The sequence below is a fragment of the Podarcis filfolensis genome (assembly GCF_964270895.1).
Source record: "Podarcis filfolensis genome assembly, chromosome: 2".
Classification (NCBI taxonomy): Eukaryota; Metazoa; Chordata; class Lepidosauria; order Squamata; family Lacertidae; genus Podarcis; species Podarcis filfolensis.
This window is the reverse complement of record NC_139605.1, coordinates 51,829,747-51,848,763: the sequence shown is the minus strand read 5'-3', so window position 1 is coordinate 51,848,763 and position 19,017 is coordinate 51,829,747. Positions and strand designations below refer to the sequence as shown.

General features: G+C 43.0%; 2 protein-coding genes and 1 long non-coding RNA gene across 15 annotated transcripts in view; 2 read left to right on the top strand and 1 right to left on the bottom strand.

Annotated features, from left to right (window-relative positions):
* DOCK3 (dedicator of cytokinesis 3) overlaps positions 1-6,488 on the top strand; it is a 139,937-nt gene extending 133,449 nt beyond the window's left edge. For all 13 annotated transcript variants that reach the window (XM_083603191.1, XM_083603197.1, XM_083603196.1 and 10 more), the window contains 2 exons: positions 201-283; positions 2,159-6,488. In XM_083603191.1, the coding sequence (XP_083459317.1) occupies positions 201-283; positions 2,159-2,665 (590 nt within the window). In that variant the 3' untranslated portion in view covers positions 2,666-6,488. The remainder of the gene's footprint in view (positions 1-200; positions 284-2,158) is intronic.
* A 9-nt stretch (positions 6,489-6,497) lies between these two features.
* LOC310757882 lies at positions 6,498-11,445 on the bottom strand. The gene is made up of 2 exons (XR_014545537.1): positions 11,126-11,445; positions 6,498-9,988 (listed from the first exon to the last, which is right to left on the bottom strand). It is a non-coding gene; the product is annotated as an uncharacterized lncRNA (long non-coding RNA).
* A 217-nt stretch (positions 11,446-11,662) lies between these two features.
* On the top strand, positions 11,663-18,791 carry MANF (mesencephalic astrocyte derived neurotrophic factor). Its single transcript, XM_083595701.1, has 4 exons — positions 11,663-11,831; positions 13,882-14,009; positions 16,893-17,034; positions 18,361-18,791. The coding sequence occupies exons 1-4, from the start codon at positions 11,732-11,734 to the stop codon at positions 18,543-18,545; spliced, it is 555 nt and encodes a 184-aa protein (XP_083451827.1). The 5' UTR covers positions 11,663-11,731; the 3' UTR covers positions 18,546-18,791.
* Positions 18,792-19,017: the final 226 nt, after the last annotated feature.

Below are 19,017 nucleotides of genomic sequence, written 5' to 3'. Positions count from 1 at the left end.
TGTGTTGCTGCCTTCATTTGCTGTTTGATGTTGTGTACATTGAGTTACAATTTACCATGTAAAATAATTGGTTTCTAGGAAACTGACACTGCACTATCAGGACATATCTGTCTAACTAGCATCACAGGACATTTAAGAGTTGGAAGTGCTATTTCTGACTTACTGCTCGCAGATAACTTTTTCCATTTATCTCATTTAAGGTCACTACTCGCTGCATTTTGATGCCTTCCATCACCATCTTAATGATGCCCCCCCAGCACTGCCTGCACGGACGCTACGTAAGGTAAAACTATATTTCAAATTGCAGAACCAGCCTCTAATTCAGCCAGCATACTGAGAGCAATTCTGTAATCCACCTCTTTGTTTATTTATACTGATTTACTCTACTGTACGCCCTGTGATATTACCGGGAGATTTATCACCTTGCTAAACTTGATGAGGTGGGAAAGGGTGTTTCTCCTGCTTGCTTATTTAAAACAGTTAAAAGATCCTCAAGCTGTTATAGCAGTGTGTGGTAAGCCCACATTTCCTGAGAGTTAGGGTACTCTGAAAGCAGCAAGGGGAGCCTTTTCAAAGCACTTTCCCTGATTGACTTTCAAAATGCTCTTCCTATTTAAGCATGGGTCTCCTTTGAAAGCGTAGATCCATCCAGAGCCACCCTTTCAAAGCACTCTTCTGTACCTGCTCAAACAGGGAGAACAGAGTGCTTTGAAACCAGTCTGTGCCAGCAGGAATTGCACTTTCAAAGCACTCTTCTTGCTGCTTTGAGAATGGTCCATCCCCAAAGAAATACGGCCTTAATTCACACTGCTATGAGTACTCAAAAGGGTTTGTTTTTTTTTAAGTTAAAGAAGCATTGGGAGGCCTCAGCTACTGTTTGAAAACTCTGAGGAAATTTTGCTCATCCACCCCATTTTCAGGGATTTCAGGAAACTGGCAGAATGTGCAGGTTGGTCTATGGTTGAGGGCAGTTAAAGTGTCTGGAGGTAAGGGTGGGGAAATGAAAACAGAAGGAATTGGCCTCCTTAATTCCCCAACAGCTGCTGTATTCCAGAGGAAAGCTTTTGATTGGTGGGATGTGCTCCTTGATGTTGTCCTCCCACACTGTTCACCTTACTTCCGGCAGCTATATACAGTAACAGAACAGCAGCCAGCCTCAATCCTGAGCCCTTTAGTACTATAGCACAGCACAGGTTTTAGAAGGGCAGAAGAGAGAAGAAAAGTAGCCTCTTGCAAACCCCAGTACTAAAAGTTAAAAGTGGACATGGAGCGGCACGTGGTACCTGTAAAATCTGTTGCTATGTACATGCACCAATACTCAAAATATTCATCCTGCTCTTACTATGTGAAATTGTAATGATAGAGAGCTCAGCTGCACAATATGGATAGGGGTTGAAGTGAAGCCTTGAAAATCTGTTCTAAATTGCATTGTTGCTGCAAATTAAAATTAACTTTGGAAGTATATGTTTATTCTTAGTAAGTGCTTTGATTTTGGAATATCTGAGTATACCAGGGTAGCAGACAATACTATGTAGGGGAGTGTTTTATTTATTTTGTTTATTTTATATGCCAGCCTTCATCCGAGGATCGCAGGGCAATTTACAATATAAAAATACATAACTATAGGCTGTATTGCATACAGTGACTGATGCAAAGAACAGGACTTCTATGTATTGATAGCAATTGTGTAGAAGAGGAAATTTTGATAGCTGCACCATCTTAAATACCCTACACTTTCTATAATTAAAGGCAGATGAATCTTGCCCTCCTTCCTATCTGATCACTTTATTGTTGTAAATATCAAGAAGGCAAGAGTTAGCCACCACACAATTGTGATTGTTTTGGTTCAGTTTAATTTCCCTGTACCTCAGGGTATTATTACACTGCGGGTGTTTCCGTTTGGAAAGCTAGAGAAGGCAGAGAATACATATTTCATAGCTGTCAACTCTTTCCTTCTCTTGCGAGGAATCCTATTCGGAATAAGGGAATTTCCCTTTAAAAAAGGGAAACATTGACAGCTATGATGTTTGTTTATATTTGAACACAAAATCTATAAAACAGTAATTAATGTTCTGTGAACGGTGTGGGACCATGGAAGTGCAGAAATATTTCTTTGTTTTGACATACGTATGAATGTTCTGTGTCGTTTTTTAAACAGTCACCACTTCATCCGATTCCTGCATCACCCACAAGCCCCCAGTCTGGCCTGGATGGAAGCAACTCTACCCTCTCAGGCAGTGCAAGCAGTGGCGTCTCCTCGTTAAGTGAAAGTAACTTTGGGCATTCATCTGAGCCCCCTCCTCGAACAGACACTATGGATTCTGTCCCTAGCCAGGCGTGGAATACTGATGAAGACTTAGAGACACCCTACCTTCCCGTCAGGTATAGTCTCTCAGAGCCGGATGTCCTGGAAACACTCAAATCCCAGCCGTGCCGAAGCCACTCTGCCCCATCGGGAGTCATTCCTCAGGACGCTGTGGACCCTCCAGCTCTACCCCCTAAACCATATCACTCCCGCCTTCCAAACATGGAAAACGAGGAGGGGATGATCTTGGAAGAGGATGAAAAACACCGGGCGCTACATCGCAAAATTTCCCAGCCAACTAGCGGTGTGAAAGAGGAGCAAGCCAGAGTAGCGTGGGAGCATGGCATCAGTGAGCAGTAGGCAGAAGTGTGAGAGAAGACGGTTTGCATGATCATTCCAGGTCTGTGAAACCAGAAGACAGATGTACAATAAGGAGGCTTCAGAGAAAAGAAAAGTGAACTGCTTTATTCTCTGCTGCTGAGAGTTAATGACTGGAGCCAGAGATTGGGCCAGCATGTGCAGTTGCTGCTTTCCTTTTTATTTAATTTTATACTTTAAAGATTTTTAGTGTTTTGGGGTTTTGTCTATTTTTTTGCAGTGGGTGCTTCATTCCTTCTACAGTTTATCAGACAGCAGGAAGTGATATTAGCTATAGACACTTGCAGAAACTGAAAAGCATTAGGATTTTGAGGGTGGGGGGATGTGGCATGGAATTTTTACAAGCTTTCCTTCCAGTTTTGAGATGCGCACAAGTTTTGAAGCAGTTGCACTAGGAATGTGTTTATTTGCTGTAGTAAGTGAATGCTAATTTTGAATTCAGGGATTCCGCAAAGCCAGAAGGTGCAGAGTTTTAAAGGCACTGAAGAAACAAGATCTTCCAGGCTTGAGGCATATAAACTTATTTTGCAATGGTCTCCTTGCATTGCCTCAGGTGTGCTGAAGCAATCTAACCAGTGCTGACTGGCTGCCATTTCTATTTTAAGGCATCATTTCACACAAACTCTTCTTGGCTTGGCATAGACTTTTTGATTTCCTGCTTTTTCCATTGTTATTCATCTGTATTTATTGATGCTACAGTATGAGGGAAATGCCTAACCATGGGACTTACAGCCCAGTCTTGGCCTCCCCGTGCCTCTGGTTTTTGGCACTAGCATTTTAATTCCAGTCCAGGAAGTTGAGGAGGAGTATCTTATGCCAGAGCAACTAAGAAACTAAGCTAGAATAAAAGGAAGGCTTGAGCACACGCCTGACAGTTGCTTTAAGGCTGACGATCTTGCATAGTCCAAACTACTATCTGTTGTTGTACCATCCTCCCCACCCCAGAAAAGAAAGCCTCTCTTTGTTGCATTGCTATTGGACAAGATCACTTCCAGTTACTTGTTCCAGTGTCATAGAAATACAGTGGTCTTCAGAAAATGTCCACTAAGTAAAAATTTTAGAAGCGGGTGGAGGGGGGGAAAATATTTTTATCCTTTTTAATAAAAAGTTTCTGAAATGTTTACAAAGGAGACGACTAAGGGTGTGCTATGGTGTGTAAAATCATGATTGACTATTAGAGAACCTAGGGAATGGGGCGTTGCTTATATTTATATTCAAGAACCAGTGCAGCCAATTAACATGCCATAGTTGAACATTTTAACCAAAGGAACTGTGGGACAAGCTGCCATGAACTATATGAGTTAGAAATGTAGCTAAGTTTGGGAAAGGTGCTGGGAAATATGGGATGAAAAGGAATATTAACACATATTAAGCAATATGGCAAGGATTTGCGATTCAAATGAATAATGCAAGATAACAATACTTGAAAGTTGTTAGGGTTTTAGTCAGCATTTTTTAAATCCATGTCATCCCAACACCTTAATAATGGCAAAGTTATATTTAATCAAGATCCAGTTTTGCTGCCCTTCCCACTGGTGGCTAAAAAAAATATGAATCTGTTTATTTTTACAATTTTTGTAGTGATACCCAGAAGCACATTATGAAATGTTTTATACTAAATGAGAAATCAGCACAGAAAATGTAAACGATTGACTCAGTTTCCAAAACAGCCAATGACAGAAACATACAGAAGGTCAAAGTTCTGGTTTCACTCTTCAATCAATCACTATATATATTATAAAGAAACAAAAAAAAAAATACCGTATGTACCTTGTATGACTGAAATTGCTTTTTTCTGAGGTAAGCTGCTAATGTATTTTCCCCCAAGCTCTGTCCAATGTAAACACACAGTAGTTCCGTCCTTATATTTTAACGAAACACCATGGCATTAAAAACTTGCCTAGTTTTATTTTTGAGTTCGCACTAGATAGAAAATACATTTGTATTGCCTCTTTCCATTGATCCACAACCATCATTTCCCTCTCTTAAGTCAAAGTGGCTTTGCAGTGCCATCAGAAAGAAATACCGGTATCTCCTGTCAGGCACAATTTAAATGCAGGTCCTATACCTCCAGTTAAGATTAGAATGTCAGACATAAATGTTACCCACTTAGAGCTCCAGGAAGTTTTTTTTTAAAGACGTAACATCTTTTTTGGAGACTAGCAGTACAAGCCTATGGACTTTCTCCTTATAGTAGGTTGCTTAGAGGATTGCAACCCACAGTATAGCTAGGGTGTTTGCTGTTGATACCTGAAAGCAGGTTGTTGTTTTTTACAAGTAAGGTAATGAGTTGGCAGATGTAAGCAAATATCAGCTACTTTCATAACACTCAACCTTCAGATTCCATTGAGGGAAGCAAATTTAGATGTAGTAACTAAAGCTTTCCAATTTCTACATAACGTTTGGTGTGCTTTGGTGGCTTTCTAAAAGGAAGGTCTCTATGTGTGTACATGGATGCAATTTTAAAATGAGTTTCCACTGTATTGCAGTTGGCGAGAACTTAGCATCCGATAAATCAGGATGGATTTCTAGTTGCTGAATTGGGTATCCTATGCTGCATTACTAAAATTACTTACTAGGTATTCAGGCCACCAGCACAAGCCCCATTGAGAGGGGGGAATATGTGCTGACATGGCTTTGAAAGCCAACCTATAAAAAAGCAACATAATAATTGAGTTGGACACAGAGAGCAAAATGGAAACATATCTTTGGACAACAAAGTAGCACATACAATCATGATACTTTGGAATAGGTATAAACTGCTCCAAAATATGGTGTTCTTGTCCTTTGCCTGAAGTAGAAGGAAGGTTTAAAGACATGGGTGATTGAAAAATAGGAAGAAGTAATTCCTGTTTGTAGTAGGAAATATAATTGGATTTTGTTGCCATAGCAAAGGTATAGGGATTCTTTCCCTCACAAACATCCCCACACTCATTTTTTTCCCCTTTACGCTGTAAAAGGGGACTAAATCATATCTTTCCTAAGGAAGAACGAGTGAGCAGGAAATTTAGGGAGGTGATATCATGTTGCTTAATTTGTTTCCCCATCATGTTTCATGTAAATATCCCACGAATGCTGTGTATTTGTACAGGAAATTGAGCAAAAAATGTATAGATTGTGGTGTCTGACTGGTACTCTGCCCTGTAAATGTATTTTTAACCTATGGCAATCTGTTGTTGTTTAAAACAACGGCAACCACAACCCCCACAACCAGTTCTCTTTTTGTGTATTCATGTTCGGAAAACCTATCATAACTGTAAGGAAAAGCAAACCTTAAAAGGAAACAAAATATTTGTACCAGAGTCCTAAAGATATTTCATTGTATATATTGTGATAGCATGTTTATGGAACCAACAAATAAGTGATGTGAATTTTAGGTGTAAATATCTGCTGTTTTGTTTTGGATTTTCCTCCCTTCCCTTCCCCATTCACTCAACTGCTGTGATGTTGAATTAAAAATTAATACTTGATATTAAAAAGCATTGAGCAGATGCTCCAAGGTACCCATGAGATATTTATTCAGATGCCACAATGTATCTTACATATAAAAGCTGGTGCTCAGTAAACTCTCATGATGTTGATCTCCTACAGATTTCCTGTTCAGGTGCTGTCAATTGAAATTACACACCAATAAGTTTAGGGGTGGGAAACTACTGAAAAATCAGGAAAATGGGAAGAATGCTGCAATCTACTTCATAGGGAAATTGATAAGATCATCTGTTATTAACTAACCGTGTTTTACCCAGCAGTATTATCCCTAACTAAAAATACTTTCCCCAAGATTTGTGGGTACCATTTTCACTTTTTTTTAAAAAAAGCATTGTAACCAGTAAATCCCTAGATGATGAAACCTTGTTGCTAGAAGAAAAGGGGATACTTGCTTCTCGCTAGAAAAGGTTTTCATCTTGCTTTATGGGACCCAAAGAGGTAGAATAATCCCACACCTAGTGAACTGCCCTGCAGAATACTCATGGATTCTCTGACTGGCTTTCTCTAATGTTTTAGCACTCTGTGACAGCCAATTACCACCGTGTGTCCAAGTTCATTGAAATAGCTTGGCCTTTGTTGCCAATCACAAGCTGCATTGGTTTTGCCTTTAGACTCCTCTTCTATCAAAACAGAAACATGCCCTGCATCTGAGCAGTAACCACACCAGGAAGCAGCTTCTGGAGCTGGACTTAGAGCGTTGGCAGCAATTTTCCTACTCACGGAAAAGCAGTGTAAGGACCAGAATAGGGAATGCCCCATCACACTCACGGCTAATTATTAAATACATAACGAGAATTATTGCAGATAAATTCAGAAGCAGAAAACCATGTGCAACACATGGAAAACAGGCATGCCTAATATCTTTTGAGTCAGACTGAATGGATGAAAGATAGGAATGGAACAAAAACAGCAGCTCAACCCATCACTTAGCAAATATGATGGCATAATATGGGGGCAACTTTGGATTTCTTCCTGGGCTCAGGTCTTTTGTTAAGCTTTAGCCAGCTGATGAGTATAGTGAGGGTGGTCTTAGGGAAGTTGAACACTACCTACGAACCTAAGACCCTGCTGGGTCAGGGCAAGGACCCATCTAGTCCAGCATCCTGTCCCCACAGTGGCCAACCACATGCCCATGGGAAGCCCACAAGTTGGACCTGAGTGCAGCAGTGCTCTCTCCACTTGTAATTCCCAGCGACTGGTATTCAGAAGCAGACCATCTCCACTAAAACCTATTCAGGGGGGATTGTGAGGTCCTTTCCAAATACAGATAGATGCGCACACCATCAAACATCTTTCCTCTACTCAGCACATTTCCCAGCACTCAGAACAATGATTATTTTGTTGCTGAGATAATATTGTCTCTTCCCCCTACCTCTACCTGATATAATAGTGAGTGCTATGTAGAATGTGGTTATGCAAGTATAAGTACCTATTGCAGTGTCTGTGACATCACTGGCAACAAGCAGCACAGCTCCTTTGTACGCCATTTTGTAACCTTTAATTTTGTTCCCCAATCTCGTCTTGAGGCTGAGCATTCTCCCATTCAAACATGTATGAACTCTTTAAGCCCTTTAACAGCAACTTAAAATACTTGCTTATTTTTTTTTTCTTGGTTTTTTTTATGTCAACATACTGATTCTGAGTATATTGTTGTATTAATATATTACTACTGATGTGAATATTGTCTATTTTAATGCTGTTGAATGTATAGTTTATTTGATCATATATAATTGTAATTCTGTTAAAATATGAACAATTAATAAAAAGATAAAATATAATGAAAGGGCCAAACATGAGCAGGGATCCACCTCCCGCCATCTCCCCACCACACACAGTATTGCCATGTCATTTCACAACCATTTTTCATTCTGTTCAATTGCTCTTCTTCCCAAGGAGTTCTTGGAGGCTGTGTGCTCGTCCACTCCAGTGCAGGACGCACTTTTCCCATTAAAGAAATAGTACTTTGGCCACCCCATATATGTGTTTCTTTCATAACAAAATCTGGGGTGAGGGTTGTTTTCTAACAAGGCCCAAATACTATTTAGAATACTTACCATAAAGATAACTTATTACAGTTAACAGAAATAATTGATCCATCAGTCAGTTTCTCTATGTAGAGGGGGTAGCAGGGAGAGAGGGTTACATGCACAGATCAGACGCAGTATAGACCTTTGATTGCTTCTTGTGTGCAAAAAGGATAAATCTAAATATCTACCATCTGTGCATATAGGCACCCAGACCAACTAAGACAGGATGTGCACCATTAAGTGCATTTCCCATTAACCTGCACTGTATGAAGATGCATTTTCTCTGGGCATTACAAGTTATACACACCTTGTTTGCCTGACTACATCTTCAAAGCGATGGAGTTTGAACCATGTAAACACAAGCTCTATAGTATCTACCTTGATCTATGTGATATTTCAACCTGAGTTCACTGACGGGTGATTAGACTTGGAGGCAAGCCTCAAGTTTCAAAGTTACTATTCTAGTCTGTCAGAGCAGCGTCCCACAGAATGAAGGTAAGCTTTTTATCCACTAGACAAACTACTGGCCATCCAGATATCATTGGACTATAACTCCTATCAGTCCTTAGCCTTGACTTTTTCTTTTTGTGCTTGTGTGGGAGCTGGGAGTCCCAGCAACTTCTGGAGCACCACAGGTTAGCCTTAAAGGCAGGTGAAGTAAGCTGAAAATATGTCCTTTAGCAAAAATAAAGCGAGGCAATGCTTAGCTAAGTTAAGAAAAGGAATGCAAGGTAAGTGGTCCATTCTTAACATAAAAAGGATTTGCCTGAGATATTTAAGTTATAACTGCAGTCTTGGGAGCCAACTCATTTAGCAACAAGGAAATGAGACAATTGCCTGCTATTGAATTGCCCATATAAATAGTACAAATTGTTAAGATTCAGTGGAATTGTGCTCCTTTTGTCTTTCAAAGGTGTAGGAACCTTCAGTCACTCAATTTCTATCTAGTACCTTGCAACATCTCCAGGTTCTCCAGGATCTCATCTTAACTTCAGCATTTCTATAGGCCATATCAAGCAGAAATCTATTGGGCATAAGAATGGGTTGAAATAAAAGGGTGAGGTAGGCTTGGTTAAAGACGTAGAAGAATCAGAAGCTGCCTCCGAAGCCAAGTACTGTTTTTGGTGGATGCTGTCCGAAGCAACTCTTGGCTATGGGGGAAACATGCAGTGAGTGATAAAGGAGGGTGTCTCCCCCCACTTCTCATTCCGCTTTTCCTTCTTTGTGGGGAAAGAGAGAGGCATGTCTACATTTTCATTCTGTTGCATAGAGAAGAGACTTTCGTCAGCACATGTGAATGACTTGAGTGTGTCTATATACATATGGATATATATTTTTTTCCAAAATGTATCTAGTAAAATAATGTTTAAATATGGGTTGCAGAAATTAGATACTCTGTAATTAATCTAAGATGTAATGGATTTTACAGTTTAAGGAACCAATTGTTGGTTTTAAATAAGTTCTGTGCTAAAAATAAATAAATACTCTGATTATGGTTGGCGTGCATTTTCATCACTCTTAACAAAGATATGGCTATAGATGATCAGCTGATAGGCTGTTTAATATTCAGCATCTTCATCACATACCAGAACTCTGTGCCGGGAGAGGCTTAACTCTCATGCCATGACCCAACTCAGCAATAACCACTCCAGGCAAGCAAAAAAACAAGGCAATTCTCCCCAAGTACACAAGACGGAGCTGCATTCTATTCCTATTTTTGCTTCAACTTCTACATTAAAGTTGGGCTGTGCCAGTTCCTCCAGGGTGAGCAAAAAGTTGGTTTCAACAGCTGGTGAGAAAAAAAGGAAACCTACACATAGCAAATATGGGAAATAGTGCTAATTATTCATGTGTATACATACCAATAGGGACGCGGGTGGCGCTGTGAGTAAAACCTCAGCACCTAGGACTTGCCGATCGCATGGTCGGCGGTTCGAATCCCCGCGGCGGGGTGCGCTCCCATCATTTGGTCCCAGCGCCTGCCAACTTAGCAGTTCGAAAGCACCCCCGGGTGCAAGTAGATAAATAGGGACCGCTTACCAGCGGGAAGGTAAACGGCGTTCCGTGTGCTGCGCTGGCTCGCCAGATGCAGCTTGTCACGCTGGCCACGTGACCCGGAAGTGTCTGCGGACAGCGCTGGCTCCCGGCCTATAGAGTGAGTTGAGCGCACAACCCTAGAGTCTGTCAAGACTGGCCCGTACGGGCAGGGGTACCTTTACTTTTACTATACATACCAATGCAAAAGCAAACTTTGTTTATTCTATAATCTCATTTTGCTGCAATTACCTGTCAGTGTAGTGATGCATTCTACTTTCATGGGCATTATGTGTAGCACAAATAAATACTGTGGGGAGAGGATGGAGCTGGTGACTTTCCTTTTATAATTCTGAATCGTAATCCAGCTAAAAGGAGTGCAGGTATGTTGCAAAGAAATACCTATGTAATGTAAAATGTGTGTTGCACACTTTACTTAAAAGGTCCCACACCGCACTAAGAATTTTTATGTCTCCACCATGTGAGGCTTATAATTTGTATATTAAAACATTTCCCTTTCTAGCGTTTGGCTCCAATCTCCCGCTCCAAATGAGTGTCTCTCAAATACGCTTGTAAATGCCTTTGGCAAGAACATATGCATTCCTAGGTGCCCCTGAAAATGGCTGGTCTGCAGGCCTTGCATATTCCAGATTAGTGGGAGTGCCCTCTTGCCCAACACACACATATTCTAGACGTGGCACAGCTGCCACGCACGTGGGGCATCTCCCGTTTCAGACCAATGTTTATTGCTGCTGTTGCTACAGCCGCTACTCCAAAGTTCTTCTCATTGCTATGGCAGACTGATTTTGAAACCCTGAGCTCACGGTTTGTAGGACCCTTGTGCATCCTTTGGATTAATGGCAGCCCACTTAAAGCGGGCCTTATCCTTTACCCGCGAGGCCCGGAGGTGCCACTGGTCTCCCGCAGATGGGCTCCGGTCCCACTTGCGCCCCTATTGCTGCAATGCCACCTTCTCCTAACCAAAAAGCTGCTCGTTCGCAAAGAAGAACTGGCTCCTAACAAACGCCAGCTTCCGGCTCGGGGATGGGCCCTTCCTTCCACACGTGCACTTGCCCCTCTGCGCTTCAAGGGCCGTGGGAAGCACAGCCCGAGGCGGGCCGGCAGTGGTGACGGCGCGAAATCGTGCCCGAAACAAATATGGCGAACTCCGCCTCCTTACACCTTTGCCGTAAACTGCTAGGGCTCCGCCGCTGGGCACGCTTCGCGCTCAAAGTGCGCGACGACTCCCTCGTTTCATTCGGAGGCGGCTTGTCCAATCGGCGGCCGCCAACTCTACTGTCCCGAAAGCCCGCCTGGCCAACCGGCAAAGGGAGCGTGGAGACTTGCAACGGAGTGCTCCAATGGCAGCCTCGTACGTAGCAGGAAGAGGGGCAGGGCAGCCAATCGGGTTGCGGGTGGGCGGCGAGCGTGTCGTCAAGGAGCCGGCTGTGGAGGGGCTTTTCTTCAGTACGAGCCGAGCGAGCGGCCGAGGCGGGCGATGAGAGGGAGGATGCGGGCAGCCAACGGGCTCTGGGCGGCGCTGGCCTTGATCCTGCTCCCTGGGGAGAGCCACGCTCTGCGGGAGGGAGACTGCGAAGGTGAGTCGCCGGCCCCGCGTGGATGGTCTGAGCAGCGACGGGCGCGGAGGGCGGAAGGGGCCCCCGGGGCTTCGCGGAGGGAGGGAAGGAGGGAGCGCGTTGCTGGGGTGGCCAGGTGGCAACGGCGCCTCCCCTTCACGACCACGGCCTCCCCTTGGCTTGGAAACCGGAGGCGAGTCTTGCCTCAGCCGCTGCTTCCACGCTGCTTTCCCCGGCCCGGTGCCGCTTTCCTCTCAATGGGAGGGACGCTGGACCCCCACATCGCAAGGCTGCCATGGGGAAGGAGAAGCTCTTGTAGCTGCCAGCCAGCGAGTCGGTTTGAACCAAGAAGGCGAGCATCAGTGCGGGTGGCTGCGGGGGCTTTGGAGAAGAAGGGGAGAGGGGGTTCAAGTGTCCTGCTTGCTCTGTCGCTGTGAAGCCCATTGAGAAGATGCAGCTTCCAAAGGGGTTTCCCCAGAAGCTGCTTATATAAGGAGTAGGGATAGACCCACATGTCTTGGTGTAGCTTTGAGGTCACCATTACTGCACTGGGGGCTCATGGTAGTTGTCAGGGTGCTGCATCTATAATGAAGAAGTGGGGTTGGTTCGTTGTTGCTGCTGCTAGCGAAGGAAGGGCAGTTAAAAGGATTGTGCCAGGTTTTGGGCTGTATCCTCCTGCCCCTGAGTTGGGAGCTTCCAGGGAAGCCCCCCTCAACTTCCTGCTGCTGGGAACTGTACATTTGACACTGGTGTGTGGGTGGGGGCCTTTTCTGCTGTGGCACCCTAGCTCAGGAATGTCTTTCCTTCTGAAATTCCTTTGCTCCCACAGACTACTGGCACACAGGCACTAGGTGGAAATCAGACTGGCTTTTCAGACTCTGGGGCATTAGTGCTTTTTATGTTTGATATTAGTGTATTCCCTTTCCCCCCTTTGGATATATGTTTTAAACAGGCTCTGCTTTATTGTGACCTGCCCAGAACTCCTAGGATGTGGGTTATAAGTTGCCTAAACAAACTCTTACCTCATTCATTTCTGTAATCGTGACCTTCAGATTGATACTAAGTAGGATATGTTGTGAATTATATCTACAGTGTGATATAGTCTCTATAATTGTAATGACATGTATGGGTCCTCCCTTGTATGACTTAGTAAATGGTTACACCCACAGGCTGAAGGTCTCCTCTACGGTACTTATGTTCCTGGTTACACACTAATGCAGAAGACTGTGTTCCAGGATTTCTAATTGTTCAACCCTTAAATGAATGAGCAGCAGCTTGAGGAGCTGCTTTTATTTATGTATATTTGTTTCATGACTTGACTGAAGCCAGAGTTTGTTTCTGGAACGAACCAGTTTTCAATACAAAGTTTCATCCTTGGAACACAAGGAATAATAGTGTTTTTAATCATGTGCAGAGTGCTGCTAATTCATGGTTGATAACACACAGCCATTCTGGGTTGTATTATTTTCCCTAGCACATCTCAGCTATAGACTTTTGATCTTAACAGAGAGAATATGGCTCAGCCAAGGCACAAACATCTTATAAGACAGAGGTGATGCCCCAGTCCAGGTGCCTGACACCGTCCGCCTCCCCGCCCCTCAAATTCTCCATTAATTTTGGCAGTGGCAGCAAAAAAAGGCATCACATTGGGGTGGCTAGATCTAGCATCCCACTGAGAATGCAAATTGCTCCTACCCCAGTCATTGGATTAAATATTTGATAAGCAGAGAAGAAGTGATGACACTCCCCCCTCAGCTGGTCTTCATGAATCAGCTGGGGAGACAGGCTGTGTGCAAAACTGTGGCCACATCCAACCCTGCCCAAAGATTAATGTGAGAAAGGGTAGCTACCCCTGTTGTAGCTAAGAACGGATTTGGACTGCCATGTTGTATGAAACATGCCCCTTGACAAGGTAGTCTGCTGTCATAAATATGCCCAGTAGTTCATCTCCTACACTAGAGTGTTGGCTTTCGATCTGCTATGCTTCATTCATTTTGTGTAAGTTAAAAAGAAGAGAGGAGAATTTCGGGGAAGAAGTTCATTTCAGCATTATATCTCCTTCGCTTTACAGTGTGTGTTTCATTCTTGGGAAGATTCTACCAGAGCCTAAAGGAGAAGAATGTTGAGTTCACACCAAACAGTATTGAAAAAGAACTTTTAAAATCCTGTAAAGAAGCAAAAGGCAAAGAGAACCGTCTGGTAAGTATTTGTAACTGGGTTATGTATTTTAAACATTTCTGCCTCATTCTTCAGCTGAAACGGCAGTTTGTGCAGCTAATTAAAACAGGAGAGTCCCTCTGCACAGGCTTAGTTTTTTTTAAAAAATGCCAGGTGACAGTTGAAGGAGGGAATGTCCATTGAAGCTGGTGAAGTTCTGGTCGTAATTGGAATAAAAAACATAACTTAAGACAGGAAATAGTGAATGCACCTGTCTGTTTGTATATATATTCCAACAATTTATAAATGGGTTCACACTGTAGTTTCTAAGCGGCCTGCAATAATGATACAGAAGAGATACAATCAGTTCAAATTAGGCATAAAAAACTTGCTTAATGTGCTGGCTGAAATAAAAAGGGCTTCACTAAGCACTGAAGTGGGGAAGAGGCCTATCTGATCTCAGCCAGGAGGTTGTTCCATAGAGTTGGGCCCACAATACTAAATGCACAGCTTCTTATAAGACACCTGTATTGCGCTGACAAAGTATTGTGCTCAAGCAAGCACCACTGAGATTCTTATAAGAAATTCTTATTTAATAAATTTAGAAAAGTGTGTTGCAGTCATCCAACTTAGATGTATAAGTGGGGCATATGTAACAAGGCGTAAACCTGTTTTTTGTTTTGTTTTAAAGCGTGCAGCTGCCACACAACCCTGTGCAGAAGTCCTTTAACAGTAGTCACCACTTGGGCAGCTGAGAGCAATGCTCTTTCCAAGAGGCCTCCCAAACATGGACCTGGTTTTTCCAAGAGCTGATAGCCCTGGGGAAAATACATTCTATGCCTAGTCTCTGAAAACATTTTTATTTAACCAACAGCACTTTTGCCTTGTCAATTTTAATTTTAAACGTCAGCCTTGGTGTGTATGTTCTGGGGATTCTCCCAATACACACACACACACACACACACACAGCCAATTGGAAGGAAAGGCTGGGGAAGACCTGTTGCACTAGCAAAAGTCTGTGTGGGTTTCCAGTAGCAGGACTGGTTAGTTTGAATCTGGCCCCTTCACTGGATTCATACATTCTTTGCTCATTTCAAATGCCAAGTCAGGACCTAACTGATTTCCATTCAAGGTCCACTTTGAACATAACTTTTATGGTGAGTCAGTAGCTCATTAAATCAACCCACAACACAGTAGAAAGTGGGTTGCACTGGAAATGAGCATACACACGAGGCAAAGCCAGGACTGTGCAATTAACTGCAAGTAGTCTCAAGCCATGGAGTGTAATATGTCCGCTTGATATCTTTGTTATAACCAAGTAGTGGGGCTTGATACTGCTTGGGACTAGGTACAACTCAAGACAGTGTGAGGTACATCCTCCCCTTGCTATTGACAGACAGATAAATGTGGTTGTGGTACAGCAAGATGTGCTCTTTCTCCAGTTACCACCAAGCTGCAATGAGGGGAGGAAGAATATAGGAAGCTGCCTTATGCCAAGTCAAATGATTGATCTATCTAGCTCAGTATTGTTTACAGCAGCAGTAGGGAACGTCTACCCTGTGAGCTTAATTAGGCCTAGCAGGGGCCCTAATTTGGCCCCTGAGGTTCTCCCCCCCAAAAAAACCATGGCCACTTGCCTCACATATGATATCATATGTGTCATTATCTGTGGGGCATGTAAAGATAGTAGCTGCAAAAGAACATTTGGAAGGTTAAAGTACACCTGATTGATCCTTGTTGACCACTGTCATGGGGGATTGTCTGCACTAGGAAGTTCCCAACAGGAATTCCCTAATGCAGTCTCCTTCAAAAAAAGAGCTCTTGGCACTAATAACCAATCGGTGCTGACAGCCAAAAAAGGGTTTCGGCAAACCCCTTTGCTGGCATCAGGTAATTGACTGGTGGGTGGCCCAGCTGTCCAAGTTGACCTTTGGAGAGGAAGGGACCCAGCCACTAGGCATCTCCACTCCCAAGTCTACATTGACTGGTAGTGGCAGTTCAGGATTTCACACAAGGAGCATTTCCAGCTCTACCTGGAGACACCAAAGATTGAAACTGAGATCATCTGTGTACAGAGCAGATGATCACCCTCCCCATAGAGCAGGGGTGGGGAAGCATTTGGCCCTGCTGGGCCAGATCTTTATCTCCCCCAGCCCCATGGGCCAATTTTTATAGGTGGGCAGGACCATCCACCTGCGAATCATGCAGCATCGTTATCATGTTGGGTGATTGGAACCTGTCAAAGTTCACCTGCAAATGTAGGGGGAAATAGTTAAAAGGGCTTGGTCAGTCCCATGCTCAGTGATTCTAAAGTGGCAGACAATGAAGTGGGATAGCAGAAGCAGAGATGGGCTGGGTTAGAATGGTTCTGTTTCTCTCTTGGGGTTCTGAGGCCAAATAAACTTCTTGTGTGAATTGTAAGGACAGGAGACCTAGTTGTGTTTATGATGCCTGCTCTCACAAATATATCCTTTTTAGATTAAAAAATAGTCTGGAAAAGTCAGGTGACCCATAATCAAATAAGTCATGTTGATCCATATGCCGCCTCTAAGACAAAGTTAAAGCTCTCCAAGTCAAGATTGGGGAGCCTGTGGACCTCCAGATGTTGTTGGACTACAACTCCCATTGGCACCAACCACTATGGCAATTGGTCACAAATGATGGAAGTTGTAGTCCAGCAACATTTGTAGGACCACATGTTCCCATTCCAGATCTAGGTGGTAGAAAGGCTCTGAATGGTGTTACTGGTCTTGCATATTTCCTGTAAAGAAAAAGCAGCAACTCCTTGGAGTACTAAAAGTTCCTAATTAAGCTAACAGCCAGCACTTTCCTGTGTGAGACAAATTCTTCTGAAAAGGTTCAACCAAGAAGAAATTATCTTAAAAGCATTGCCTGACCTCTCATTTTCTATTCATTACCTTCTAGTGCTATTACATTGGAGCAACCAGTGATGCAGCCACTAAAATAACTAATGAGGTGTCAAAACCCCTAAGTAATCACATCCCTGTTGACAAGGTTTGCGAGAAACTGAAGAAGAAAGATAGTCAGATCTGTGACCTGAAATATGGTGAGTATAAGCAGATTACCAGTGATCGTTACTTTGGTCCTTGATATCTTCCTTATTTAGAGAGAGCAAGAGTGCTAAAGTTACTGGCTGCGTTGTGGTAGAGAGGAAATGACTTGTGCTGTCATCTTGAGTTAGCCTGGCAGTATGCCCCATTGGAGAAAGTGCAACTTACTTCCAAGTAAAAGACAAGATCTTACGCATATCAGTTAGATAAAACTTTTTCTCCATTCCCCCTGCCCCCAATCATACAAAGATAAGGAAAATGGTAATAGAATGAATTCAGTACCAGAGAACTGCTTTAAAACAGTGAAGACCCAACATGGTTCCTAGGAAAATACAATACAAATATCGCTGTGAACTATGGGCTGGTTATGAATATTGCTGAGAAGAACATGGAGGTCATAGAGCAGGAATGGAGGATCTGTAGCCCTCCAAATGTTGGACAACAACTTCTGTCATTCCTGACCATTAGCCATATTTGAACTGATAAAGAGTCCAACAACATCTGGAAGGCCACAGATTTCCGCCTTGCTATGGAGGATCATCATCTAATTTATCTAGCTATTGGGTTTTTCATAGACAGTAGTTTTATGGTGAGGATGCTGAACTGTGACAATGGACTGATCAGATTTCAGACAAAAGGTTGAGCTAAGTTCCATGTAACAGACAAATTATGGTTTATCTGTCGGCTCCCACCAACAGACGTGTTTTCATTTCATTTTAGCAAGCCACAGTTGCTAATATATTCCAGCCAGGCAAAGTATGCTTTGTCACAAATCAGGGAATTGGAGTACATATTTGAAAGATAATCTGCACGTGGCTGTTGTGTCCAGTTGGGGCTGTTTGCTTATTGCCTAGGGATGTCAGAGATGAAGGGCAGCACACTCTTGCTTCTGACATCAGTCACTGAGCCAAGGGCCACTAGGCCACTTCCCTTGCCTCCAGGAAGAAGTTCAATCCAAAATACCTCAGTGATTGCTTGACCTCTTATTTTCCAGCTCCCATCACTGAGTTCATCTGCAATAGTGCTCAGGGTACAGCCTGTTAACTGCATTCTGTTCTCGACTCCTACTATACATTCCAGTGTCTTGTCTTCCCCAAGTATAGATATTATCTGTGAAAACTTGTGCTCTTAATGAAAGTAGTCTCTATGAGGTGCTATGACTTGTACTATTTCAGCTATGTGATAGCCATGTTTTGTGTCTAAGGCTGCATTCCTATGATACTTGAACTGGAAACAAGTCCTCCTGAAATTTCTGAATTGTGGTCAGTTAAAGTTGTGGACTAACAATGCTTCATACAGTAATATGCCCTTCTCTTTATCAGATAAACAGATTGACTTGAGCACTGTGGACCTGAAGAAACTGAGAGTCAAAGAACTGAAGAAGATTCTAGATGACTGGGGTGAAACATGCAAAGGCTGTGCAGAAAAGTCAGATTACATTCGGAAAATCAATGAACTGATGCCTCAGTATGCACCAAAAGCAGCCAGTTCACGGACAGACCTCTGACCACCATAGTGGCCTCTAGATCATTAGCAAATCAAACACAAACTATGTTAATCTTTCTTTTTTCTTTTCTGGAAAGCTGTTTTTGTAACTTATTTAACTGGGTTTCAAGTGTCAAAGTGAAGCGGTTCTTGCAATGCTGGTTCAACTGCCTCGTCGTGTCTCAAGTTTTTATTTCTTTTGTCTCCAGTTTATGTTTAAGACATCAACTTATGTATGGGATTTTTGAAATAAAAGTTAAGAAAGCCAGTCTTGTCAGTTGCATTAGTGGGATTTGTATGAGTTTTATGCAAGTCTGGCTGATGCCAACACAGATCCTTACTTCGAACTTGGTGCTTTGAGATTTAGGACTCATCTACACTTCCATTTGCTCTGCCGCTTTCCCCTGGGGAAACCTGCTTTTTACCAATGAATCGGAACAAACAGCAATCAGGTTTTCCACAGATTGCATTTGTTCTGATTCAGCAGGTTTTTC

Coding starts and splice junctions, on each gene's coding strand:
- MANF (XM_083595701.1), top strand. CDS start 11,732: ATGAGAGGGAGGATGCGGGCAGCCAACGGGCTCTGGGCGGCGCTGGCC. Junction 11,832..13,881: donor GCGGGAGGGAGACTGCGAAG/GTGAGTCGCCGG, acceptor TTCGCTTTACAG/TGTGTGTTTCATTCTTGGGA. Junction 14,010..16,892: donor AAGGCAAAGAGAACCGTCTG/GTAAGTATTTGT, acceptor ATTACCTTCTAG/TGCTATTACATTGGAGCAAC.